This window comes from Haemaphysalis longicornis, unplaced genomic scaffold, assembly GCF_048455015.1.
Source record: "Haemaphysalis longicornis isolate Haplotype H1 unplaced genomic scaffold, Haemaphysalis longicornis Haplotype H1 scaffold_1, whole genome shotgun sequence".
In the NCBI taxonomy this organism is placed as follows: Eukaryota; Metazoa; Arthropoda; class Arachnida; order Ixodida; family Ixodidae; genus Haemaphysalis; species Haemaphysalis longicornis.
Genome location: NW_027526203.1, coordinates 447,505,213 through 447,532,046, shown reverse-complemented (window position 1 = coordinate 447,532,046; position 26,834 = coordinate 447,505,213). Strand labels below are relative to the sequence as shown.

Genomic DNA, 26,834 nt, shown 5'->3' with positions numbered 1-26,834 from the left:
AGCTGCACCCATGTGTTGCATTCAACACTGACGGGAAAGCGTTTGTTTGCACTTGTTTGGATAGTCGTAAAATGTCCAAACACTCCGGCACTCCGCTAGCAGATCAGCCGGCGAGACATTTCGGAAAACATTTGACAGATGGCGCCGTATGCATTAGTGTGTCGCTACGCAAAACTGATGAGACGCTCTACTAACTCCCAGCGCGGTGTCACGTAGCGGGACGCAAAAATTTAGCGTTTAGCGTATGCAAAGGCCACAAACGCTGTACTAAAACTCTATTAGCAGCAAAATAGCGTGCGTATGTGAAACCGCTTGCGTTTACAAAGCTGCACGCCGAGCGCGTCCGTTTCAAACCTAGTGACAACGTTTAAATACACTGGCAAGCACAGTGTAACGTAGTCAGATATCAACCGTATGCTCGGGCGACAAGCAAGAGCTTGTTTTATGTGGGACGGAGATCGCGCATAAAGGCCCGTTCGCACTTGCGACGAAAGCGAGTGAGAGCGGCAAGAATTCCGTCGCTTTGTCGCGCGACGATCGTTTTTGTCGAATGGTCGGGACAAATTTTGGTTGCGCGACAGAATTCCCGTCGCTTTCGCTCGCTTTCGTCGCAAGCGGGAATGGAAAGTTCTGCCGCTGCCGTCTGCTACGCAGCTCGGAGGTAACCGCGCGATCTGCTCGGGCCGGATGAACGCGCACACTCCCGCACGGCAGCGCCCCAAGCGGCAGACGGCCGCGTACATCGCTCCCGGCGCCCGCCTGGAGCCCGGCCTCGGCACACTAGCCAGTATATTTAAGGCACTGTAATGGAGGAAAGATTTTTTGCTTCCGATGAACCTAGTTCTTTGCCCCTGTGTTTTTAAATACGTGAAGTGGTTAGCACGTCGTCCTCACGCAGCTCTGTATCGTCGTAGCATCGCTGATTGTCCGAACGAAGCTTGCAGCTAAGCCAATGCAGCGACCGAAGCTGTGTGTGTGTGTGTGCATCGCCTCCTGTGTGTTGTGGACGCGTTCGTTTCGCGATGAAATGCGACATTGTACTTCTGCGGGTGGATAGTGCTTCCCATGGTCTGGATTATCTTTCTCGAACGACGTACCACTCAACCTCGCATGGGGTATGTGCAGTGTGCCTGGCTAAAAGCCGTCTCGCTTGCGCGCCAGAGTTGTGACTTGCTGCTCGTCCCCGCAAACCGGGTGTTAGGTGAGTGCCGAATTTACGACGGGCAGGAGGAGGCAACAGATCGTCTGTCAATCGCGGTTCAGACTTGCAACGCATGCTGTGACGTTGCGTTCGTTCGAAACGCATCTCTGGATTGTTTTGAAGTTGAATAAAATGTACGCGTCAAACCCGGGCATTCGGCTCAGGGCGTTCTCTGCGATTGCACCAAAGAAGTGCCACGGGACTTTCTTTATGGTACGTACTCACGTAAGATAAAATCCACGTCGTGTTATGGCCGTGTTGCATTCAATACAAACGGTTAAGCGTTTGTTTACACTTGTTTCGTTTGTCGTAAAATGTCAAAGCACTCCGGCACTCCGCTGGCAGATCAGCCGGCGAGCCGACGCTGAGCAGACGACTCATCTCTTTGCCGGAAGTGCGTGAAAAAGCCGCCCAATAGCAGGATGTCTAGCTCATGACGAACATCTGGGAATCGATGATGTAGACATGTGAAGATGGCGGCGTCCAAAAACACGAAGGAAAGGGTGAGAAAAAAGCGACAAACTTTGCAACAAAAGTGTGAGCTTTCCGCTGCGCGTAAAAGAGTAATACTTGGCACAGGTGATGTTGGCGACCCAATCTAGCGATTGCGCTAGTTCATTTAGTGTGCTCAAAATGCCTTTCAGGGCCCCTTTAAGTAAATGAAAAGTAACGAAGTCCCACAATTAAAAATATTTTGTTTTAAGCATGCCAATAACATTTAATGCTGACTTAAAGGAGCCATGAAGACAAAATACAAGTTGGGTTTATTAGAAAGACTGCTTAGTCCCGATAACAATGATACCAATATCATCGCAATCTTCGAACAAATAACGAAGATATTAAAGAAAACGTGTGAAGCAGTCGCGACCCCCTCGCCAATTTCCCGCAACTTTTCTATGACGTCACGGAACCTTGTTTGTGCGATTGGCGGCCGCCTAACTCACCTGTCGCGACGACACATGACTGGACGTCTGTAACGGGGCCTCTAGTTCCATTTGACCGCATCACTTGAATGCTAACGTGCAGTTAACGCACTGAAAATTATGTTTTATTGTTGGCCCGTATGACGTCATTCTTGCTCATAACACGTCACTGTGGTGCAAAATTTGAAAGTTTTAAAATACTTCTTGCTCTTTTTTTTCATTCAAAAAACATCTTTTGTGGCTGTAATGGAGCTGAGTGAGATACTGAATCCTAGTTCTTTAAAATTATACGAAGTTGTATTTTCTCTTCATGGCTCCTTTAAGACGCTGCACAAGTGCAAAAAATGGCATTCTAGAGCACCAAATGTCTCTTTGGATGCTCATTGGGCTCGACCCAGAAAAAAATGTAGTGGAGAAACATAATATTGACATCCGAGTTGAATGACATTAGGTTTGGTTTCAAGGCATTCAAGACGACAGTGTAGCAGGGGTGTAAACGCAGTACCTGTGGCACTGTACTATATGATGTATGCACAGCACAAGACACTACAGATCGGGAAAAAAAAATGCTAGCAAGCCACTATCGTTTTGAGCGACCATTTACCCTCTGACCCAAAATTGGGTAAGGTAAATCGCCCTGCCTCACCAGTGGCGGCTCATGCTGTAAGATGCAGGCAGCAGTGCTCTAGTATATTGAACTTCACACTTCAAGGGAAAGCAGCTACGAAGACATGCGTGTTTCTTCATTTCGAAATATTAACACACCTCCCATCTACATGTAGCTTGCACCATCGCCTCCTCTAAAAAGATGCCTGGCAGCTTGCCCAGCCACCCATCAGAGGGAAACGGCCGTCATGGTGCTCTCTTCTGCCACGCGGCGGCGCTGGCGTCTGACACTACCTTCGGCTGCTCTCCCATGCGCATGGCATGAATAGGCGCAGTACAGCCGGCACAAGAGCGCATTTTCAATAGTTTTTCTTGGGCTAGGTGAACACAAAAATTTTTATCTGTCTATCAACCACTCGAACAGCCAGTAACGTAAATGCTGCGTCTATAGGTTAGTGCGCACTGAGTCTCCCATTTACAGCGTGAGCGCATGCCACGTGGCGACCGCCTGATGTGCCGTCCAAGACGGCTTGCACTGCTAAGGTCAGCTGCTCCCTTTTTCACGGTCGTAGCAGTCGCTACAGCCACAAACTCAACACAAAGCAAGTAAAATGAACTAGAACAAGGCAAAAGTGTCAGACACCAGAGCCTCCGGCAGCAGTTGCCGCTAAAAAGAGAAACGGGAGGGAGTGGCAAAACGGCAGCCGCCGTTGTGACAGGCATCTTTTTAGAGGAGGCGATGCTTGCACAGTGCTTGACAGCTGCGAACTTATCTGCCACTGTCACCTCCAGCAGCGCTGAAAAGGCTGGAGCAGCACTCCAGAAAGGGCTGCGGTGATGTCACATGCAAGTATGTATACAAACTAGAAACATGGAGCTACGTCCAAGTGATGCTCCCTCAATGCGCAGCTTCACGAGTGGCAAAGAACCAAGAACTTGGCACAACACGGATACAATGATAATACACCCCGTCCAACCTCGAGCGTCTCGGATAACAACACACCCGGGCGTGGAGTGTGGCAATGGGTTCCCCCCGCCACACACACACCGCTTGGACTACATCTGTAGCGGTGCGCTGGAGAGCCGAAAGGCGGTGGCCGCACCATGGAACGGGGCTCGCGAGGCCGAGCGAACCCTGCTCCACGGAGCGCGGCCAACCAGCGTGCGCCCGGAAGGTGTGCCCGTCCGTACTCACCGCGGGGTCTCTCTGGAAGATGACAACCCGGCCACCCTTGTCGCCTGTCGCAAGAAGGTCGCCGTCATGGTTGAACTCCACGCACGAAATTATGTCCGCTGCAAGGAAAGGCGACGCAACCGGTCATTTGCGCGCCGCATAATCCGGATCGCGCAGACTCAACGGGCACGGGACAGGTACGCACGGAGCACGCAAAGAGCGCAACATGAAGCGACGCTGCCCGAGCTGCTAAAGGATGTCTCCGCAGCCCACGGACGACCGAACAGCGGCAGCCTCTCATTCCGCGCCATGCTCAAAACAACAGTAACACATAACGCGACTGCGACCGCGCAGCCAAGGTCACTTTTCGCGATCGCACACATTGTACCATGTCTGTCACCCGGCACGGAGTACTGATGCTTGTACACTGATACCGTCAGCCACTGCCTCTCACTGCTATCGGAGCAGCCGAACTATCGACGCATTCCGGATCAAAATGCTTTCCGGACACGCAGAGTGTGCGCAGCACAAGGCAAACAGAGCTATGCAGCCGCTAGACAGCGGCAAAAACTCGTCACAAGAACGCACCACACGATTAGCACCAAAAAAGAAGTGGTATAAGGCACATCGGTCAGTTTTTCACCAACTTTTCCTAAATTTGACCGCTGCTTAGGCCTTGCATACCGGTCACAATTGCACTCACCTTCCGTTACATCGTCATCTAAGGTCCCCTTCACTTGAGAGAAACACCACTGGATCTCTCCATTACCTGAAATCACGCCAGAAATATCCACAATGAGACGCTTGATGGGTTTTGTCACTGGCCGGCGTCGGAGAGACTGCCATTATCGCAGAGCACAGCAGAGCGGACTTTTCTCAAGAGGGAAGCTCGCATTTACCTGCCATTACAGCCGTAATAAATAATGCAAAAAGTTCTTCGTTCTCCTTGAAAAATTAACTACGACTGCCTGACGCTTCAAGACATGTAAATTTCATTCGATGGCGTTAGATTTACAAATCAATAGTAGAAACCGATTTCAAGATGGCGCACCCTCCGACAGAAGCGCCAAAATGACGTCAACGCAAAGCATGAAGGGAAGGGTACACTTTTTTTTTAAGGCCCCTTCGAAAAACAGCCTGGGACTCACCGTAGAGTGCCCCGCCGTCGTTTATCAGCTGCATCGCTACGCGCCTCCTGTCCGAGGGGAGTTCTCGAATTACCCGCGGGCAGTCCCGGACGGGCGGAAAGCAGCACTCTTTTTGCGTATTGTGAGATATTCGGCGCGCGAAGTTCCGATGGGACAGCCCGATGCCAGCGACGTACTGCAGCCTTTCAAAACAACAGTGACCTCAGACCAACGTTTAAAAAAATTAAAACAAAGAATGATGTCTCCTCAAATTGGAATCCGGCGTGAATATTTACATAAATAAAAAAAATTCCCAACTTGTTTACGCACTGTACGGCCTACAGCGGCTCTTGTGGGAACGAAGTCCCACCTGAAGAAAACGCTTTCACCGCTAGTATTTCGGGCCGGTCAACAAGCCGCGTGAGAACCGCTTCGAGATGTGCATCGCATTGGTATTTCTACAACAGCGCCGAATGCGTTTTGTCAAGTCCGCGCAAACTTGACGCCCGGGACAATAATAAACGTATTCGCTTATTCTACTTTTTTTAGCCACGTCCGCTAGGATTCGCTCACAGCTTGCGTTCGTGTGGGCTCGGTGGAGCGATAAAGGCGACGTATTTCGCCTGCTTATCACGGCTTACTACAATTCTATCATGTGCGGGCGGATAAGCAAGGTATTTACGCAGTCAACGTGCCCAAGCGAGGCGATAAGATTCGCTGCACGCGAGCACACCTCTCGGTCAGCTGAGAACGCGGCAGGTGTGCCGAACAGCTGATGGGGTAGCAGACGACGCTGCGGGTTAGCGCGGTAGCCAGGCTTCTGTCGCCAGCCAGACGGGCAGCGAAACCGAGACGGGGGGGGGAGGGGCCGCGCGTTGTGCCGGCGCAAGGGGTGTCGTCGTCGCCGGCGTCAAGGCCGCCGCCACCTAGCGCCGTGCAGCGCGCAAAAAAATGCACTTGTTAGATCACGTGACCGGGCCGCCATCGCTCATGTAACTGCTAGGAGCCGTGCGCTACTTATTTCGTGCGGCCCTCAGAGAGTGCACCAGCGAAGCAGCCAGCTGCTGGCCCGATCCGTCCGAGCACCATGAATATGCCATGGAAGATCAAGGAGCTCGTGGATAAAGCGTAAGTAGGTCGTCAGCCGGCTGCCTATTCCAGCTGGCGGGTAGGCCTAGGCTAGCCGGATACTTTTCCCCGTCGGGTGATGATGACGGGCCTTCTCTACGCAGCACCAACATGGTGATGAACTACACCGAGATGGAGGCGAAGGTGCGCGAGGCGACCAACGACGTGGCCTGGGGCCCGCCCGGCCAGCTGATGCAGGAGATCGCGCAGGCCACCTTTTCGTACGACCACTTCCCCGAGGTGATGGGCATGCTGTGGAAGCGCATACTGCAGGACAACAAGCGCTGCTACCGGCGGCCCTACAAGGGCCTGCTCCTGCTCGACTACCTCGTCCGAAACGGCTCCGAGAGGGTGGTGACCTCGGCGCGGGAGCATATCTACGACCTGCGCAGCCTCGAGAACTACTCCTTCATCGACGAGATCGGAAAGGACCAGGGCGTCAACGTGCGTCAGAAAGTCAAGGACCTCATCGACTTCATCCAGGACGACGAGCGGCTACGCGAGGAGCGAAAGAAGGCCAAGAAGGCCAAGGACAAGTACATCGGCCTGTCGGGCGAGTCGCTCGGCTTTCGGTACAACGACCGCAACAAATTCGACGACATGGACCACGGGCCGCGCCTGGGCCGCCGGCACAGCTTCGAGGACTCGCCCGACAACAGCAACGACGAGGAACGCGACGAGCGACCCAGCGGCAGTGTCGCGTACCGTGACGAGCCGCGGCCGCCCAGTTGGAAGCCGCAGGCCAAGAAGCTCGACATGGGTGCCGCCGCGAACTATGGCCGGGAGGCGTCACCGCCCGCCAGCCCGGCCAGCGCGCCGCCGCCGCCCGTGCCGGCGGCCGACCTGCTCGGAGACATCGTCAGTACTCCGCCGCCGCCGCAGACAACGGCGCCGACGGCGAATGGCGACTTCGCCGACTTCAGTCAATTCCAGAGTGCTACGGCCACACCGCCCAGGTAAGTTGCTCGCACCGAGTGCGGCGTCTGCCGGTGTCACAGCACAGTCCGATCTTTTACAGTGCGCAGGACGAGTTCTCAGATTTCGCATCATTCACCTCTTCGAGCAGCATTCCTGCTGGCCTTATCGACCTGCCCGTGCAGGCAACCAGTGTCCAGCCAAGCTTGCATACAAGCCCCGTCGCAGCCCCCATCATGCCAGCGGCTGGCCTCCAACCGAGTCTCCACACAAGTCCAATCTCCCAGCCTGTGCTGCAGGCTAGCCCACTGGCGGGGCTGCAGCCCGCAATGCCAACCAGCCCGTTGGCTGGTCTGCAGCCGACCAGCCCCCTGACGCCGCTGCAGACGAGTCCCCTCGTAAGCAGCATGCAGTCCCCCACCGGCAGCATCCTTGGCCTGCAGACACCGGTGGGCTTCCCCCCCACCATGACAGCGGCAGCGCAGCCCGCCGGTTTCCAGTTGGCGTACCAACTGCCCGTGGGCTTCCAGGGACTACCGGGACTTGTACGGCAGCCCAGCCCAGGCTGTGCACCACTGACGCCCAGCCCCGCCGGAGCGGCACCCCTGGTCCTAGGGGGCCAGGCAACACCGGGCAAGTGTGGGAAAACGTGGGTGGACTCTGGTAGCATTAACATCAGTGTGGACAACCTGAGCCTGAGCAGCAAGTACGCAAAACCGGCAGCACCTTCCATGAACCAGCTGGCGGCAGGCAGCGGCTCCCTGGGGCGACTGCAGTGAGGCCTCGGTGGCCACCGGAGAGTCGTGAGCAGGGTGGGGCCCTGGCCCCCAGGGGAGCTCGTGCTGGTCACATATCATGCGCGGGGGGCCTCTGCCCCGGGACCGGTGCTTCCATTGTTTTCCCCCTCCCGTAACCCAGGACAGGCGGAGAAAATTGCGCTCAACCACCCCCGGGCTGAATAAAGCAATAGAACAAAAGCAGCTCCAGGGCCAGCCTGCCTCCCCATTGACGGCCGTCTATTTTTAATAAAAGCCTGGCCACTTGTTGACTGTGTGTGCCCCTAGCAGTTCTTCGGAGGCGGCTTCTGCTGGGCCTGCAGGCGCTCCAGCTTCTCCAGGCTTATGCTTTGCAGGGGCAGCAGCTTGGGCTTGCACAGCACGGGCCGCGCGCTGCTCTCGCGGAACAGCAGGCCGCGGCTGGGTGGCACCTCGCGCACCGCTCCTCCGCCACCTCCTCCTGCAGAGTTCTCCTCTCACATGCTGTGCTCGCATCTGAGAAGTCACTTGATACTTGCGTATCGAGTTGCTTCACAGACTTTACCTCGTGCAAAGAATGTGTGCTTTAGCGATGCCATGTTGCTCGAACCCCCACGATTGCCAAGCAGATTGCATACACTGCCAGTGCGCTCTCCACAGCTTAGATGAACAATCCCACGCACCACTGCTACGTCCAAGACCGAAATGCACTCCGCATAGGCAGACATAAGCATCGCTCACGACTTGGGTGAACGCTTTTTGTCGAATCGCTTCTTTATGGTTTAATACCCCTGCTACACTAACACCCGAATGTCATTTGACTCAAATGCCAAGTTGTGCTGCTACACTAGGTTTTGAAATGCCATTCGGCTTAAATGACATGCGAGCCAAATGAGCACCGAGGGAGACATTTGGGATTTCAAATGCCATTTCTAGCACTCTCGCGCACAGCATTCCAAGTCAACATAAACAAATACATTGCTAGCGTACTTAAAACGAGCAAAATATTCTTAATTGTGGGACTTTTTTTTGTTTACTTCTCGTTCACTTAAATCGTGATATCAAGATGTATTAGTTCTAGAAGTACTCTCAGCACCAGTGCGAGCAAGCAACGAACCAGTGTGTCCAGACAGCACAAAAAACCTCGATTGGGATTCAGAATTAAGCAAAAACCGTGTCAAAGTTTACATTATTCGTAATTTCATATCATTTCAATACGAAAGACTGCAGCAGCGCCATGCAGCACGGCGAGCGAATGCTAAAGCTTTCAAATGCCATTGAAATTGTAGTGTAGCAGGGCGGATTCTGAATGGCATTCGAAGCACCCCATTTGAGTCAAATGACATTTGGTTCAAATGACATTCGGACCCTAGTGCAGCTGGGGTATTAAACGGCAGTGCAGATGAAAGATCAACAAACCCATAAGAGGGGGCACAAGTAGGAACCAGTTCAGCACATTGAACCAGAAACAGTACAGCAATTTGCCTCATCAGATTTGGCAAGATGTAGGATCAGCTTGGCGCGCCACTTTCTTGGAATGAACTAATGCTCACTCCCCAAAACTTATTGTGCACAACCAGACATGGGCAGGGGTGTGCAAACGGGGCACTTGCCCCCAGCAGAACTGCCCCTCTCCCTCTTGCCCCTCAATACAATGGGTTACCCCCTCAAAGCAGAATCCTGCCGACGCCCATGCAACCAGACGTACCGCAAAGCAAACGGAGACCGGTCGCACTATAAAAGCGTGATCGTAAAGCCTCCCGCTCGCGACGTAGAAAAAGTGAAATTGCTCCACGGCACGCAGCGGCGTGCTACATAGCGGAGCTTGCGCAAGCAGCGCGCTAACGCGTTACAGCTGCATTGACCGAGATCTGAATGGCGTCACAAAAAGTAAACATCAGCGCGCAGACATCCGGAAGATCGAGTTCGCACAATGCGGAATGACTACACCAGGAATGGTCTCGCCTTACCGATGCTGCACATGCATTAGAGCTTTTCACTGCTTGGGACAAGATTTTCGTGCAGGGAAAGAAATCGGTCACCGGACGGGCGACCCGTATAGTCACCCAGGCATGATTACGCCCGACAAGTCGCGCCGGTTAATAGTTCAACGAGCATACACCGGCACTAGGAGCGATAAACTTCGTACCGAACATTGTTACGAAGCCAACAGAACTTGTTCTCCGACAGAAGACGTACGGAGCACCACAGTACAAACAAGCGGATCACCGGGCAACGCTTCCTAGCAACGCAGGTAAATATAAACATAAGCGAAATCTTCAGACCCATCAGGTTAGTGGACCAGCATTCATAACTGCATTAATTTTTGCGCTCGCGTAAATAGTGTGTAAAAAAATAACCCCTGATCAGATTATCGGTGCGTGCGCGAAACTACGAAAAAAAAAAAAAAAAAAAGACACCAGAGGACTGAGGAGGAGGGGAGGGCGACGGCGAATATAATGCATCGTACGGGGGGAAAGAAAAGTCGGTATTTCTCCCTCTATTATGCATGGTATGACCTCGAAACCACTACAATAGGCGCCGAGTACAGGTGCCGTGGTACAGGTATCGCAGAGAAAAACACCGACCAAAAACGGTACCGATCATCATCAGTAGACCGACTGCAGCGCCACTGGCGGAAGCTCTCGCCTGCTAGTCCGAGTGGCCAGTTTCCTATCGAACACCCGAACTTCCGTCGACTGAAGTTTAAATGTGCCCCCGTCGGTAATGAGCCGGATAACACAATTTAAATTGCGCCGTCGGGAGGGCCATGAGTTGGTAAGTACAGCACGCCTTCCTCCAGCGCCGGGTCCTTGGCGCAGCGGTGTGACGGTGCGCAAAAGCGAAAGCGCTGTGCTAACCTTCGGTGGGCGCTTTTTGCGCGTACGAAGTCCTGTCGCAATATGCCATAATTATTGCCACTTTCATCGCCCCGAAGGAATCCACTGAAGCGGTTGTCGAAGCCACCACCGAAGAGTTCCCCAGGAAGCGAGCTCGTGAGTGTGGTCGCTTTGCTGTCGACGTTCTTCCAGCTTCGCGTTCTTAATGGCTCTTATCTTCCCTTGACAGGCCGAAAAAACGATTGACGAGTACGCGTCCAAGTTTGCCCGGTAAGGCTGTCTACTTTTTTCCATATTGAACTGGGCTGGGTATACTTATACAAATGGGACGACGAGGGGACTGGGACGAAGCGCAATTCAATATGAAGCAGTACCGACTAGTTCTGCGCCCTTCGGTACTTTTGCGCGCATCGGGGCCGTCTCATTTTTCGACGACGTGTGCAGGCTGGAGGGGGATACCAAGAAGCTGTACAGCGACGCCAAGAAGTACGAGGACACCATGCTGGGTAAGACGCGCCCCATTTCCGCGTCCCGAGAGTGCTTGTCCGACTGGACGCCTTCGCAGCATTGTACCAGTGCGAGAAAAAGATGAGCAGCGACCTGGCGAGCGGAGAGCTGTGCAACGAGAGCCCCGAGCTGCGCAGGCTGGTTGAGGACTGGTTAGGTTTTGCATCGTCCATGGACACGGCCGTCGACGACCACGTGAGTACCAAGGCAAACCGCAGGGGTCGTTTTCTGTGCTTGCTTTCATTCTTTAATGCCGCCAGAGTAGGCGCGCACGATGAGGGCGACACTGCTTGCACTCGCAATGCTTGGATAGATGAAGTGAAGTGCTGCACCTGCCTGGTCAACTTTGCCACGAAAAATGAAAAAAAAAAAAAAAAAAAAAAAAAGGTAATGCTCGACACCATGCCGGACTGACAAAATGCCCAACTGTTCCCTTCGCAGCTTGTGGCTGTCCGGCGCTGCTTCGTCGAGCCTCTCAAACGGTGAGTGCATGCCCATACTTGTAGAGGCTGCTGCACCTCTGCAGATGCCTTGGATGGGTTTTTCCATGATATCGCAACTAGCCAAGTTATGCAGCAGCTGCATGCCCAAAAGAGCCGACAACGTGTGTGCTGTGCCAGACTGATGAACCAAATTTTCTACACAAATCAAAGAGAGAAATGCGGGAATTGAAATAACATGCATCCTGCATCGCACCTCCTCAATTGCATGCAGAGCACATTCAGCCCACTGGGTCCCGATTGCTCGGCTACCTAATTGGGCGACGTCTGGGCTAATCCAGGTTTCTCGAAAATGCCCAGGGAGGCATCAAGAAAACAAGATCTGAAACGCAGTCAGGGCAAGGAAAGTAAGCTGCTCCCACTAGGTTTGCTATGGTGGTGAATACTCGCAGCCCCCTGAAAGCGCGAGGTGGTAGGTGCAGCTCTTCCTTCTTGAGTGACGGAACTCCTCCCGGTGCACACAGGTTCCAGAGCGTGTTTGGCGAGGTGCACGCGGCACTCAAGCGGCGCGACCAGGCGCGGCAGGAAGTGCAGCGGCTGGAGCAGCGTGCCGAGCGGCTGGCCAGCCGCGAGTCGACGGGCACCAACCTGGCCCGGCTGAGCGAGTGCCGGCAGGCGGTGGAGGCCAGCCGGGCTGAGCTGGGCGTCCAGGAGGCCCTGCTGGCGCAGGACCTGCCCCGGGGCTACGAGGCCGGCGGCCTTTACCTGCAGCCCTGCTTCGACGCCCTGGTCCACAGCCAGACCCTGCACTGGGGCCAGGCAGCCACCCGCGCTCACGACCTCATGGCCCCGCCCGGCGAGCGCACGCCCGTCGAGCAGCTCCTGGCCGCCGCCAGGGCGCTCTCCATCGTTAGCCTGCCGGGCTAGGCAACCCCAATTATGCAGAAGTCAAGAACACTGCTCGTTTCTCAAGGCAGCAAAGGGACATATTTGTGCAGGTGACACGTCTGTTGTAATGCAAGCACACACACTTGTGCAAATAAACTGCTCTATACTTTGTAATGCTGTAATGGACTATTCTAAGTATAAACCTGCACTTCACTCAGTACACTACACTTCTTGCCGATTCGGAATAAATTCAGTGCAGTGAATGTAACCATAAATAGCAGGCTGCGCTACCGCTTTTAAAGGCGACTGCAGCAGTCATAGTTGACTCCTTCCTCATGAAATTGCTGTCAAAATAAGCAACCACCAAACAAACTCGCGCGCGCAGCATGCAACTCCTTTACATCATGATCCACTGAAGTCCCCATTGAGTTAGTCCACTTTTAAGAAAAGCCCAACCACTGCAAGCGGTGTCAGGGACAAACTGTCAAGACAGCCGTATGTCACCTGCTTTACACCTGCACAGCAACTGGCAGCTGTGGTTACTTGTGCTGCAATGAGATTAAGTGCTTCTGACACGGTTGTGTGACAAGTGCTTCAGACTCAGTTGTAGTAATCAGGTGTTAGCATTGTAGTGGCTAAAGGATGCAAAAAAAAAAAAAATCTACGCTAGCGTCAAATTCATGCAGTATAAGGACATTTATTGGCATTTAGTTTGGGCATTGTTCCCAAACCACTTATCTCAGAAGGCTAATGTACACCTGTGTCATATCAGCAGGCACGTCATTTGGCAAGATGTAGTAGTTGCTTGCAACGCGGTGTGCTCCTTGATCACAGACTGCTTATTCACACCCCCAAACTTTTTTAGATGCATTTTTTCAGCACCAGTGGCACGCTTTTGATTTTGCCCATGCAAGTTGTGGTGGTCAGTCACACCCTTCTCGGAACTTTTTTCGTACATCGTGAAACACAGAAGTAACTGGGAAATAAAAATAAAACTGCAACCGAAGTATAACAAACGAAGAAGCCTACATTTCAGAACCAGCTCGGTTCCGACCTTCTTTGTTAGTGGCCACTTTGTTTACACTTTTATTTTTTTCATCATTCGCACCTTCCCAACCAGACGCATCTCTGTTAGATGTTAACGTTCAGGCGAAAAGTAACTGAAACAACAGATTGATTGTTTTACGCCTGCTTTTGGGAAGTTTCCTTGGTGCCACATTTACACTCGCCCAATCTTTTAAACTACAGCTTTCCACCAATAGATTATCCTATTGACAGGCCCACATAGCAATGTCGCCGACTTCCCCACTAACTACGCGAGTACACTTTGCGTTTCGAGGCAAAAGCTGTGAAGCTGCGCAAGGCAACTTCACAGCTTCATATGCTTCCTCGATGACCGGACTCATTTTTCACACGTATGCCTATGGCGCTACTGGGACTGCCCGCAGGCTATCAGGGGCCGCTGAATTGGGGGCGCACAACAGAGACGCTTGGACGGTAAATAACAAGCATGACGCTAAACGACGCCACATGCGTTCTAAACTAGTGTGCGACCGCTGCTGATAATGTGCCTTAGTTAGCTAGTGTCCTTCTCGATGCCAGGGACAGGAATTAATGCGCCAGTTTTATACGCGTAACGTCAACAAAAAGACGCGCTTCTACGAACGCAGTGTTACGCAAATGACAAGACGCGCATTTCCGAGCGCGTCTGTCTTCAGCTAGTTAACGCGTCCACATCTTGGTGCAGAGCAAAAATTAATGCGCTATTTTTAAACACTTTACGTCAATAAGAAGATGCGCTTTCAGGAATGCGCGTAACGTCAGTAAAAAGACGCGCTTCTACGAACGCAGTGTTACGCAAATGACAAGACGCGCGTTTCCTAGCGCGTCGGCCTTCAGCTGGTTAACGCGTCCACATCTTGGTGCAGAGCAAAAATTAATGCGCTAGTTTTATACACTTTATGTCAATAAGACGGTGCGCTTTTAGGAATTCACTTTTATGCATGTAACAAATGACAAGACGCGCGTTTACGAGCGCGTCTGTCGCGAATTAGGAACGCTACTCACGTTTTATTTTCTTCCTCTTTTTTTGCAAAATAACGCAACAGGCGACTTACCTTCTTCGTCGGAGTCATAATTGTCACGTCCAGAATGGAGTCGCTTCCTTGGCCTCTGTGAAGATGATCCCTTTGAAACCATGTTCGAAGTGTTCGACAAATGGACGCAGTTGAAAAACACGAGGAACTCAAATCTGGCGCCGCTTCTACATACGCCCTGCCCGCTTTTGCACACACGCTAAGGTGAAAACGACAGCACTGCACACTGCACCAACGCGACTAATATTACACGACAAGCACGTTTTTTTTGCCAGGTATCCGAAGCAATGAAGTCGTAGTCTTCGCTGCAAAAACTGCGACCGATCTAGGCACACGCGATTCGGGCTTCCCTACGCGCCAGTGCTGTCACTGCATCATGAACTCATCACAACAGATAGTAACGTCAGTTACGTACTGCGTGCGTAACGCTGTCTGTCGACGCCGTCTCTTACCTTATTCAATACAATAACGTACTCAATCACCTGAATCATTTCAAAGCTTTAAGATAAAATTCTAAGCTTATTTATTGATGTTTATAGTGATTTTTTGAAAAAATATTGTGCGCATCATTTTCATCATCATCAAATAAAACTTTGCATGCCGCTTGTTATTTGCATGTGCCTGCCCGCGTCTGTAATGCTAAACTGGCTAAACCAGAAGAAACCAGGACAGTACCGCGGGATAAGTGTTATGTGACGGCGCCGTAAAAGAAATCAGCGATTCTTTCTATAGTGCATTGTGCGGAAACCACATCGTGCTGGTGACAGGAACAGTAACGTACTCGTTGCACCTCGATTGTTTCGTTGCGAGCGAAGTGCTGCGCCGCTAGTCAGTAGTTCGAACGGGTTCAACACGGTTTCTTACGCCGCCTCCCATACAACAAGGTATACAAAATGAATGTTCCCCTACGCTGGGGCATTTCGTGCTCTTCGAAGGCGTACGTCGGGGTAAGTTCAGCTCGTTTGCAGGGGAGGTTGCTGTGTTAATGCTCAACGTTGTCGCGTTGTCTTTTGTGCAGACGGTTCTTTTTCGCCAAGACGCAGGGCGCCGTTTGCTGGTGCAAAATAAGTGCGGCCCCGCGCTTCAGGTGAATTAAAGGGCAACAGCATGGACTCGCCACACACTCAGCTCCCTTTCCTTTCAGACCATTGCCCGTCGAGTTCAGGTGACTGTGACGCCGCCGGCTGCGAAGCACGTGGTAGAAAAATCGCAGAGAGCTGTGGGCGGATGGCTGCTAACGTGCAGTGGCATGGCCTTTGGCTCCATCGTGCTCGGAGGGGTGACCAGGTGACTTGCAGCCGCGTGCTGCTCAGCGCTGGAGTCTGGACACGCCTCGCTGTTTCAGACTGACCAAGTCCGGCCTGTCCATGGTGCACTGGAATCCATTCGCCGAGTTTCCGCCCTCGGGGCAGCACCAGTGGGAGCAAGAGTTCCTCAAGTACCAACAGTATCCGGAATACAAAGCGTGAGTACCGCGCACCAAGTGTGCAGAGTGCGGCATCGTGGTAAGTTCCCTTCACGTGCTTGCTACGGTATACCGTGAGATGGCTGCTAGGCAGCGGTGTTTTAATGTGTTTGTAGGGGCCCTGAAACAGTTCAGCGTACTGTAGCACTCGAGCACCCCAAGAAAGCACGTTATTGCAACTAAGCCACCATGTCAGCTACAGCAAATGCAGACTTTTTTTTTTTTCATCTACCCATTTCTTTTTCTTCTGCAAAGCAATGACAGTTCAAACTAAACACCTCCATGGCGTAGTGCACATATTATCATAACTAAATAATACCCTGTCACACGGGCACTTCCAATCGTGATTAAGTCGATCCGGATCAAGCTCAATCCAGATCAGGCGATGCTACCCGGCAGTTTCAATCGCAATGTAGCCCAATCCCACTCGAACTCAATCCTGGTTTCCCAAGCGCGATTGAGGTTTCCAAGTGCGATCAGACAAAAGCGGTGATACTCTCGTCTCCGCTGACTAATGGCACAGAAGTTGACAACTTCAGCTAACGCCAGAAATTGTATCAAATAACTTGACCCAAATAAGTGTGCAGTAACATTTGTATAGTTACGTGTACCTACGACCACGCAAAGTTACCAGACGCCAGTTGCGAAGTGCATTTTTGGCGCCATCTGGCGTACGTGAGTGCAACTTGTGCAACTTCTTCTCAGTCGGGATTGAAACGTGCCGTGCAGCAGCGCTGGTGTGTCTAGCGCGCTCGAAAAGTCGGTCGCGCTTCGCTTCAATCTGGATTGAAAGTGCCCTTGTGACAGGGGTATTAAAGTACTATTGCACACCACACTGAACACCCTTGGCAATTTCAGGGGCGCCAGACCACAAGCCCTTGTAGAAAAGTCGTAAACTGTGACAACAACGGCCACGAATGGTGGAGCCTTGATCAAGCTCTGGCCAGAAACTGCAGGACCCTGCAGATGTTACATAAACCTACCCTGCTTTAAACTACACCGTGTGGTATACGCCTCGAGCTTCGCAATCGCTGCGCCGCCTGCCGCTGCTTCTCCGCGGCGTGTACGAGATGAAAGCCGCGTGACTGATAGAGGCTCATGCAGTGTTTTGCTTCTCTTATGCTTCTTTTTGCCTTTCCGGACCCTCGACAACTCGTTATGGTGACGTCTGTAAGCAAATTAGTACACTTAGGGAACTTCAAAAAACAGCTGCGTCTTGGTAGAGTACTGGAACGCCATTAAAAGCTGTACGGGGACGTGGTTCTGCGCGCTTCTTGGCCGCTCTTACTGGCGTCGGCGACGGCAGCAGCAAATCACCACTATCACCTCCGAATATGCCAGCACAAAGGAATTCTATTGTCGCTCCATTTAGACCTGATATTTGGTATAGTGACAAGTTGGTTTCATTTTGCAGCACGGAGAACGAATGCGGCTTTGTTTCGAACATATACTTCGTAAAAAAATGTTGTTCAGGAATGTGATTACCCAGTACCTGACAATAATGTGTGCCTTTTATGGGAATATAAGCCACGCGAAACTGTTGAGTGTATTCCAAGGCTGCACATCGTTAACGGTGTGCCCACTCCTGCCTTATAGCCATAGCCAAGGTGGGTTAATTGAACCATGTTAAAATAAATGGTCGGCAAGTCCAGAAGAAACAGAATAGCTCGTACGGTAATGAAGAAACCCAGTGCAGCCTCAGAAATGTTAAGACGTTCGTCTGGTAGGGCTCACCGTGCAGACCAGCTAGATGCGAAATGCACTGCTGTTTCGCAAGACATAGGGTGGGGGTGGGGAGGGGGATGCTTAACTATCGTTGTTTACAAATGAGGAGCGAAATAAAGGAATGGACATTTTAGTAATCACACACTGCGTTCACTTTCCTTTTGTTTTTCTACTTCAATGAACTGCTGATCACTGGGCGGACGCATTTTTGGAAGTATACAGGGTAGGCAGTTCGATAAAAGGTGTCATTGAAAGAGTGTGGTATCTGATAAGGCCCTCTGATTTCAGTTTGTGCTAGATTCTGCAGGCTCCCTGTGTCATATGATAATGCTTTGAAGAACCGTTTAGTCTCAATTACTCTATAAGCCAGTCTCTCCGCTGCTCGCCGAGGTTTGCCTGTGCTCACCTCGCGACAAGACCCAGCACTACATTTTTTTGTCGTGTGCTGATTGCCGAGTATAATTTTGCATTATCCATCGTACTTCTTTCGTAGAATGTCCGTGAAATTTATGCCACATTGGCTTGTACAGGGTAGTGATTAATATCTGAGATATGACATTGGCTTATGGCGTGCTGTCAGGTATGAGTACTCGGCTAGATTATGTAAGCACACAAAACCGATTTACATTGTAGTGTATAGCCGCAACATGACCGTATGAGGAAACGAAATTTCAGCACAGTGGAATGACATCAGCTTCATGCATATGTCGATTTCGTGACTCCGGTCTGTGACACGCACCTGGCCACTGGCCACACTAAGATCGCGTCAGACACATTTACACCCTCATAAATACACCACATTTACGGACAGAGTGACTGCTCCACATAAATATGTATTTTGAACGCATACAAACCTTAAATCTCAGTCGTGAACGTGCAGCAAAAGCAGCGGCGACAGTGGGAAGCGGGCCGGAGACTCCCGTGGCTGTTTTCGAAACGGGTCACTAGGGGGATTTCAGTGGCACCCCTACAGGCAGCAGCGCTCGAGGCGTATAGTACCTACCCCCCCCCCTTGGAAAAGAGGGAAATCAAATCTGTTGACTGACAAAGCCAGTCTGTTGCTTCACAGTCCGTGTTTCTGATTCCTAGTTTGGTGAAATCTTCATCAGTCACTCCTGAAAGTGGAAAGCCAAGAACTGGGGAAGTACTAGTTGAAGTTATTAACCAGCAGCTAGCCATGAATCTCCTCAGCCAAAACTCAGCGTGGACAGCTCACAGCATGGGATCATTGAGCCATTGAACGGATGTTTCGGAAGGCCTGCGGGATAAGAGCGTAGCAGTGCAGTGAACCGCACTACACGTGATGTGCGCTCAGCAGTGCGCCTCAGGCCCTTCAGCAGCTGCAGGCTTTCTGCCATGCTAGCAGACTGGAAAAAAAAAAAAAAAAAAAAAAAAAGAGGAGTGTGATTGTCTTTTCCTTTTCCTCATGTGCAGGTTCAATCAGGAAATGACGCTGTCCGAGTTCAAGCGCATCTGGTACATCGAGTACGTGCACCGGACGTGGGGTCGTGCCATTGGGGCCGTCTTCTACGCGGGGGCCGGCTGGTTCTGGTGGCGGGGCTGCCTGAGCCGGCGGGCCAAGGTGCACGTGGGCCTGCTGGCCGTGGGGCTGGCCTTCCAGGGCTTCCTGGGTTGGTTCATGGTGCGCAGCGGCCTGCGCGACCAGCCCCACGTGAGCCAGTACCGGCTGGCCGCCCACCTCGGCACCGCCCTGGCTTGGTACAGCCTGGCCTTCTGGTCGGGCCTCTCGCACCTGTCGTATGCCACGCCTGCCTCCACCCCACTGCTGCTGCGACCAGCGACCATGCGCCGGGGAATCCATGGCGTCCTCGGTCTGGTCTTTGTGACGGCCATGTCGGGCGCCATCGTGGCAGGGCTGCGCGCGGGCCTCGTCTACAACTCCTTCCCCAAGATGGCCGACCGTTGGGTGCCCTCTGACATCATGGCGCTCGAGCCCAAGGTGCGAAATTTCACCGAGAACCCAACAACGGCCCAGTTTGACCACCGTATCCTGGTGAGACAGCTTTGCTCTGCTATATTTGTGTGTCTGAGTGTGTACCACATCCAGCGACTGCGGTCAGAGAGACACACACAAATGATACATACTGTAGGATATGACTACTAGTACTTCCAAAGGCAAATTCAGGATTTATTGGAGGTGACAACATTGTTTTTTCAAATTTCACCAAATACTACCGCTTTGGTCCTGGTAAAACACACAGTACTATACGCCTCGAGTGCTGCCTGTAGGGGCTAAGGTCCCTGAAAGAACTAAGGTAGCGCCAACTGCTCCCTCCTTCTCCGCTGCCCTCCTCTTTTTTCTCTCCCCTCACCCGCGGCGCCGCCGTCCCTTTAACTCCGCGGCGGGGCCGCCATATTTGTTGGCCACTTGAGAGCAGACGCCCTCGCTACGCTTCAGGGCGCTCGCTGCAGTTTGCTCTTGTTTTCGCGCCGAAATCGCTCTTTGGTAGCATTTATAGGATTTCTAGAGCCCCGTTTTACCAACAGGCACTGAGTGATAGTGTTTTGTTTTATATTTTTGTCTACAAGGGGATATTTGCGGGGCGGATGCCGCTGGCGCATACGCACAGCGGGGTTTTTGTTTACGTGTGCGGCATTCTGTAACACCTCAGGATAGCTCGTGAATGCGAAAGGATCGAGCGTGGACATTTCAAACTGCTCTGTTACGGTAGTTCCGTTCTTGCATTCGCGTGACTGTGGTCGTGCAATCACTGCACAGAGGTCTTGCGCACGGTTCGCGGCAGTATACAGTGCGCTTCATTCGCAAATGCCGTAGTTCGAGCGCTGCGCTGGCGTCCTTGCACTCGCCTTTCTTGCGATAATTGTGTATCCTCAGCGGCGTTCACTCTGCGCCCGCTTTTACTAACGACCTACAGCCTACCTTAATTACGCGCAGTTTAGAGTGCTTTGCCGTTTTTGTAGAAATGTTTCCTTCACCTTCATGTCGTTATAGGCTGCTGTGAGTAGACTAAAAACATACACATGCTGTTGTGCGTGTGTGCACGTACAGCGACGTGAAAAGCCCCTGCTTCCCCGACTTCGCAGCCGGATACACTAAACTACACTCGCGGCCGTACGTTCATGTGCGAACCTAGTGAAAAACGCAGACTTGTAATTCTGGGAATACGCGCCAGAGAAGACTGCGATCAATCGATCGGGTAAACTGAAATTACAGTCCCTCTAGGTACAAATTATGTAACTAGTTACTGCAGTAACTAGTTACTGCAATCATGCAATACGTTTTTTCACCGGGCGCGGTCGTTTACAGCCGTTATTAATGAAGGCGCCTGGACAGAATTGTTTTGTGCTGGGATATATTCTGGCAGATTTGTACATTGCACTAACACAGGGATACACCCGAAAGAAATTCGAAAGAGGACCAATGTCACGATGATTATCAAGAGAAAACAAATCACAAAAATGAATTGGTGCCAGCAAATAGATATTTTATTGGAACAAACGTCCGTAATGACGTCGTGCAGGTGGCTTGTGCTGCTGACGTGGCTTCCCGTGAGAAAAAATGTTGGGAGTGGCATTTGGGTTTAGTTTTTTTAACGCCAAGCTTCTCCAATATCCGTTGCTCAAATTGATCCGTGAAATAATCCTATTGAGAAGGGAAAAGAAATGTCGCCACCGAGTTTGAGATGCGCCACAAACACTCCGCAAATATAGGCAATAATGCATTGCAGAAGGGAGTTAGTGACTGTTCTACCGTAGCATGGTCAAATTCGTGTTCGCGCATCTGCTCAGTGCCGCGTCCGCTCAACTCGCTACACTAAACCCGTTTAGCAAGCGCTTTGCTGGACAAAAATACGTCTGCTGAAAATAATATAGTCGCCCAGTGTGTTTTGGTTCAAATCGCAATGACTGGATACGCTGCGCCATTGACTACTAAGATGAAGTAAGCGTGCACACTGCAAATGTACAGCCGGTAAAAGGCTTGTCTATAACACAGCTTTCGTACTCTCAGCCCTAACCTGCCCCGCCGGAGCGGGATTTGAATTAAACTACTGAGGAATTCTGAAGTATTAGCCCTTCGCTTTTGCCTCCGACATGTTTGGAACGAGTATGTTTCGGCAGTTTTCGGATGTAGCTGGTTGAAGTTGAAATCGCTGTTATACACAAGCGTTTTACCGACTGTACGGCATCACGTGTAATGCAAACGTAAGTCGTAATTAACGTTCCTCTGTGCATACACGGAAGAAAGGGCGTACAGCCGTTACGGTGCGAATATGCATTTGAAGTGCTCATTCAAACGTGCGCGAATTTAATAAAGCGATAACAGAAATTGCGCATCAAACGTACGTCAACGGCGCGGTCACTATATTAGCTGACCTTAAATTGTTTTACCTAGCCGCAATTTTTTTTTTCTCGCAACAGCCTCAATTTGCGCCGCACCGACCAAGCCCATATTACGCAGCAAATCACTCCGATGTCATAACAACGGGATTATAATACCACCCGGGTAGCTAACACACAAAACATGACTTCACGCCAAAAAGAGCGTACACGCACTCGGAACGCACACGATACATGGTCAGACGCAAGCTGCCGTCGGCCAAAACAAGCATGAATTCAGGTGAACAATTCTCGCGTCACGAAACCCTTACGACAGCTGACTGAACATGCTACGCCGCTGATATTGATGCTGGAAGTTAAGCGCGCACATGACAAATATACGGCCTCTTATCCAAACCAAAGCTTACGACGGGACGAACTCGGCGCTGCGCGCAATGCCTACTCAGAACAAAGCGTGGACGACGGTCGCGAAGGGAATACGCATTTCTTCGTAAGTGACCGCTCAAGCTCGCGCAGAATTTAACAGAGCAAGAACAAGCATTCAGAAACTTACCTCGCAAAAGAGTGATGGTAGCGTCGGCCTGAAGTATGCCCGTTCAAATCTATGCAACCAAACTTTTCTCCTTTCTGCGTCGCGTTTCCCGGACGGAATAACGAAGTCTTGTGCCCTGCCTGACGATATTCGCGCTGCCTAAGGCACAACACATCGACACCGAGAAGCAACCTAAAACGACACCGGTGCGACATTTTTTCGAAGCGTGCAGCTAATTCCGGTACTGAAGCACGGTGGCGACGGTGGCTCGGAAGCCAGCAATGGCGTCGCAGCGGCGGCGTTGCGCAATGTCCCAGCCGGCGAGGCATCGGCGAGGCGACCCGGCGGCGGAGCAAAAAAAAAACAAAACCACGTGACTTTTCCCTTGGCCAATGGCGCGCGGCGTTCGCCGGCGAAAAAGAAAATGGCAAAAAACGAAGTAAGAGAGGAGCGCGGGCGAGGGCGAAAGGCGGCGAGATCTAAAGATGGCGCTACCTTAGTAATTTTAGGGACCTTAGTAGGGGCGCCACTGAAATCCCCCTAGCGGCCCGTTTCGAAAGCAGGCGCGGGAGTCTCCGTCCTGCACCCCACGGTCGCCGCTGCTTTTGCGGCATGTTCACGACTGAGATTTAGCGTTCGCGGGCGTGGAAATCCATGTTTATGTGGAGCAGTCACTCTGTTCGCAAATGGGGTGTGTTTACGAGAGTGTAAATGTTTCTGACGCGATCCTAATGTGGTCTGTATAAGCGCCAGGTGTGTGTCGCAGACCAGCGTCGCGAAACCGGCGTATACATAGACGTGATTGTAGTTACATTGCCCTGAATTTACTAGCAGTGTCTCCGTAATCACCGGTTCCTGAGATGTTCATGCTACGGGTATACACTACGATGTAAATCAGTTTTGTGCGCTTATATATTCAGCGGAACACTCATATATTGATCACCACCATTTACAAGCCAGTGTGTGTTATTTTCGGGAATATTCAACGTAAGTACGACGGATAATGCAGAATTATACTTGGGGATCAGCACACGACAAAGAGTCGCCTTGTCGTAAGGTGAGCGCCCGCAAGCATTCATCTGCTACATATATCCTCTGCGAGCAGCACGCTGACAGGCTTAGAATATAATCGGCGTCCGCGACTAAACGCTTCTTCGAAATACCGTCACATGGCACAGGGAGCCTGCAATAAAAGAGAAACTCAAATTAGAGGGCCTTATCACATACCACACCTTTTCAACGACACCTTTCATCGCTTGTGAACTGCTTACCGTGTATACTTCCAAAAATGCGTCTGCCGAACGATCAGCTGTTCGTTGAAGTCGAAAGACAAACCGGCAGTGGACGCGAGATTTGTGTGTGATTACTAAAACGTTCATTGCTTGATTCCGCTATGCATTTGTACACAGCGTCCCCCTCCCCTACCCCCGACCCATGTCTCGCGAAATAGCAGTGCATTTCGCGTATGGTTGGTCTGGTGAGCCCTACCTGCCTTAAGTTTCGTCGAATGTCTTTAACATGTCATAAGCTGCACTGTATTTTTTATCTGCGTTAGAGTTATTATGTTTCTTGCGCACTTGAACAGAATGTATTTTTCCGGGGTTTCATATTAGATTGCCTTGGTTATTGCTATAAGGCGTGTGTGGGCACATATTTAACGACGTACAGGCTTGGACTATACTTAACATATATTCTTTATATTCTTATAAAATGCATAAGTTATTGTGCGTAATTGGCTAATCACATCCCCGAAACATATTTTTCTGCGACGTATATATTGAAACGAAGCCTTATTCGTTGTTCACGCGGCAAAACGAAGCCAACCCCTCACTGTGCCATTATCAGGTCTAAACGAGAGGGCAGTAGAATTCATTTGTGCCTGACGTATTTGGAGGTGACAGGGGTGATATGCTGCTACCGTCGCAGACGCCCGGAAGAGCGGCGACGATGCGCGCCGAACCGCGTACCCGGGTAGCTCTTGCATGTGATCGCGTGCTCTACGGAGACGCAGCTGCTTTTTAAATTACCTAAACATACTCTTTGCTTATAGATGTCACCATAACAAGTTTTTTTAGGGCGCGGAAAAGCGAAAAGAAGCGAAACACAACCAAAACACTGCACGAGCCCCTATCAGCCACGCAGCGCACATCCTGTCAACGCCGCGGAGAAGCGTCGGCAGGCGGCGCAGCGATCGTGAAGCTCGAGGCGTATAAAGCTGATCAATTCTCCTGGAACATGATCTTTGCTTAGATGTCACCATAACAAGTTTTTTTTAGGGTGCGGAAAAGCGAAAAGAAGCGAAACACAACCAAAACACTGCACGAGCCCCTATCAGCCACGCAGCGCACATCCCGTCAACGCCGCGGAGAAGCGGCGGCAGGCGGCGCAGCGATCGCGAAGCTCGAGGCGTATAAAGCTGATCAATTCTCCTGGAACATGATCTTTGCTTAGATGTCACCATAACAAGTTTTTTTTAGGGTGCGGAAAAGCGAAAAGAAGCGAAACACAACCAAAACACTGCACGAGCCCCTATCAGCCACGCAGCGCACATCCCGTCAACGCCGCGGAGAAGCGGCGGCAGGCGGCGCAGCGATCGCGAAGCTCGAGGCGTATATGTGACACATAGGCTTCCCCGAGGTTACCGTATTTATTCGACTATAAAGCGCATTCTTTTTTTTTCCCAAAATCTATAGTACCAAAGTCATACCCCGCCTTATATTCGAATCTCTCTCTCTCTCTCTCTCTCTCTCTCTCTCTCTCTCTCTCTCTCTCTCTCTCTCTCTCTCTCTCTCTCTCTCTCTCTCTCTCTCTCTCTCTCTCTCTCTCTCTCTCTCTCTCTCGGGGGGGGGGGGGGGGGGGGTTACTCTCCTCCTCACCTTATAATCGTGACCGCCTTATAATCGAATAAATACGGCCTGATTACAGTCGATGTTCTGTCTGAATTAAGCAATTTTCCTATACTATGAAAAGTAGTTCCGATGAGGAATATTGTATGACCATCGAACGGTAGGAGGAATATTGTATGACCATAGGAAGGTAGGAAGTTAAAAAACAAAAATATGCTGCGTACGAAACATGATTTAATAGATACTGTGCAGTCGGTGTTTACAGGAACTGGCAGGCTGGAAAATTGGTGGAGGCGGTGTGTGCTGTCAGGTACCGCTCAACTGAATCCTCAACTTTGCTGGCTTTGCTTCACTTGCAGCACAACCTGTGACTGCTGGAATAAAATGTAACTGTCATACCAATCAGTACTGACCATTACCCATCCGTACCTATGGTAGTGATCAGTATGTAGAATGCACTGAGTCTGTACCTGGCTGTTAGCTGTACAAACACGACCATACACGAATGAACTATACCAGTATCATATTCGTCTGTTTGGCCATCATATTTTATTTTGAGCATTTCCATTCATTCAAACTTTCAGAACTGTCATTGTCTTTGGCCTTAGGTTGAGGAGTTTTCTTTTTGCCTGAACTCACTGCAGTGGCTCAGTAGCTAAGGCATTGTGCTGCTGAGCCCAAGGACGCAAGTTCGATTCCCAGCCACTTTTTTGATGGAGGCAAAAAGCGAAAACATCCGTGTCTTTGAGATTTCGGCGCACATTGAGATCCCCAGGTGGTCAAAATTAATCCACAGACTTCCACTATGGCACGCCTCATTGACCGTGTACCGTCAGTGCGTTAAACCTCAATCAGTCTTTTTGCCTGAGGCTTTATCTGTCCATGTGTGAAATTTGACAGCAAGGGCTTCGTGAATTTGGTTACAACCAGCTCCAAAAGTACCATTTTGTGCGTGGCAGCACCACCATTTTTTGCACGGAAAAAAAAAAAAGGTTTTTATTGCCACCGAAGGGAGCAGATGAGACGCAAACTTCTTTAACGGTTGCGGCTCCTTCACTAGAATGGGAGCCATCTTTGTAGAACTTCTTTCAAGGTGGCTTACAAGCCCAACAAGTGCAAATGTTGGGTATGACAGCCGACCCCTGGCACTCCCTGTGATGAAAACCATCTTCTTCAGCCACTGCTCACGTACGGTATTGTCAGGGAACTCATTAAGACATTTTCCTTGTGGCTGTTGGTCTTGTACAGTGGTACACAACAATAAACCTTTGGTTACTGTGATGTGCTCAGAAAAAAAAAAAAAAAAAAAAAACCCCAAGTGTGTCACTCAATACAAAGAATGAAAC

General features: G+C 51.1%; 5 protein-coding genes across 9 annotated transcripts in view; 3 read left to right on the top strand and 2 right to left on the bottom strand.

The window, feature by feature from the left end:
• The window catches only part of Tws (protein phosphatase 2 regulatory subunit tws), a 45,351-nt gene extending 30,370 nt beyond the window's left edge, over nucleotides 1-14,981 (bottom strand). The window contains exons 1-4 of one of the 4 annotated variants that reach the window (XM_077687666.1): nucleotides 5,765-5,898; nucleotides 5,053-5,234; nucleotides 4,608-4,673; nucleotides 3,926-4,023 (exon numbers count right to left, since the gene is read on the bottom strand). In XM_077687666.1, coding sequence (XP_077543792.1) covers nucleotides 3,926-4,023; nucleotides 4,608-4,673; nucleotides 5,053-5,086 — 198 coding nt within the window. In that variant the 5' untranslated portion in view covers nucleotides 5,087-5,234; nucleotides 5,765-5,898. Of the gene's footprint in view, nucleotides 1-3,925; nucleotides 4,024-4,607; nucleotides 4,674-4,803; nucleotides 4,981-5,052; nucleotides 5,693-5,764; nucleotides 5,899-14,621 lie in introns of those variants that run through there. The other 3 variants (XM_077687664.1, XM_077687665.1, XM_077687667.1) reach the window with 3 other exon arrangements.
• On the top strand, nucleotides 5,998-8,122 carry Lqfr (clathrin interactor lqfR). The gene is made up of 3 exons (XM_077687662.1): nucleotides 5,998-6,159; nucleotides 6,264-7,115; nucleotides 7,178-8,122. Exons 1-3 carry the CDS (start codon nucleotides 6,119-6,121, stop codon nucleotides 7,851-7,853), a joined length of 1,569 nt encoding a protein of 522 aa, XP_077543788.1. The 5' UTR covers nucleotides 5,998-6,118; the 3' UTR covers nucleotides 7,854-8,122.
• Nucleotides 8,057-10,123, bottom strand: Bbip1 (BBSome interacting protein 1). Of its 2 annotated transcripts, none has more exons than XM_077687672.1 (2): nucleotides 9,979-10,123; nucleotides 8,057-8,310 (listed from the first exon to the last, which is right to left on the bottom strand). In XM_077687672.1, exons 1-2 carry the CDS (start codon nucleotides 9,983-9,985, stop codon nucleotides 8,135-8,137), a joined length of 183 nt encoding a protein of 60 aa, XP_077543798.1. In that variant the 5' UTR covers nucleotides 9,986-10,123; the 3' UTR covers nucleotides 8,057-8,134. The 2 variants fall into 2 exon arrangements, with proteins under 2 accessions (XP_077543798.1, XP_077543797.1); XM_077687671.1 differs by lacking the exon at nucleotides 9,979-10,123 and adding an exon at nucleotides 9,800-9,827.
• LOC144155947 (bridging integrator 3-like) lies at nucleotides 10,458-12,678 on the top strand. The gene is made up of 7 exons (XM_077687670.1): nucleotides 10,458-10,607; nucleotides 10,768-10,825; nucleotides 10,899-10,939; nucleotides 11,114-11,175; nucleotides 11,235-11,371; nucleotides 11,618-11,658; nucleotides 12,141-12,678. Exons 1-7 carry the CDS (start codon nucleotides 10,600-10,602, stop codon nucleotides 12,541-12,543), a joined length of 750 nt encoding a protein of 249 aa, XP_077543796.1. The 5' UTR covers nucleotides 10,458-10,599; the 3' UTR covers nucleotides 12,544-12,678.
• Nucleotides 14,982-15,175: 194 nt separating the features above from the next.
• Nucleotides 15,176-26,834, top strand: part of LOC144155945 (heme A synthase COX15) — a 30,916-nt gene continuing 19,257 nt past the window's right edge. The window contains exons 1-5 of the mRNA XM_077687668.1: nucleotides 15,176-15,547; nucleotides 15,619-15,687; nucleotides 15,745-15,887; nucleotides 15,946-16,065; nucleotides 19,225-19,804. Coding sequence (XP_077543794.1) covers nucleotides 15,494-15,547; nucleotides 15,619-15,687; nucleotides 15,745-15,887; nucleotides 15,946-16,065; nucleotides 19,225-19,804 — 966 coding nt within the window. The 5' untranslated portion in view covers nucleotides 15,176-15,493. The remainder of the gene's footprint in view (nucleotides 15,548-15,618; nucleotides 15,688-15,744; nucleotides 15,888-15,945; nucleotides 16,066-19,224; nucleotides 19,805-26,834) is intronic.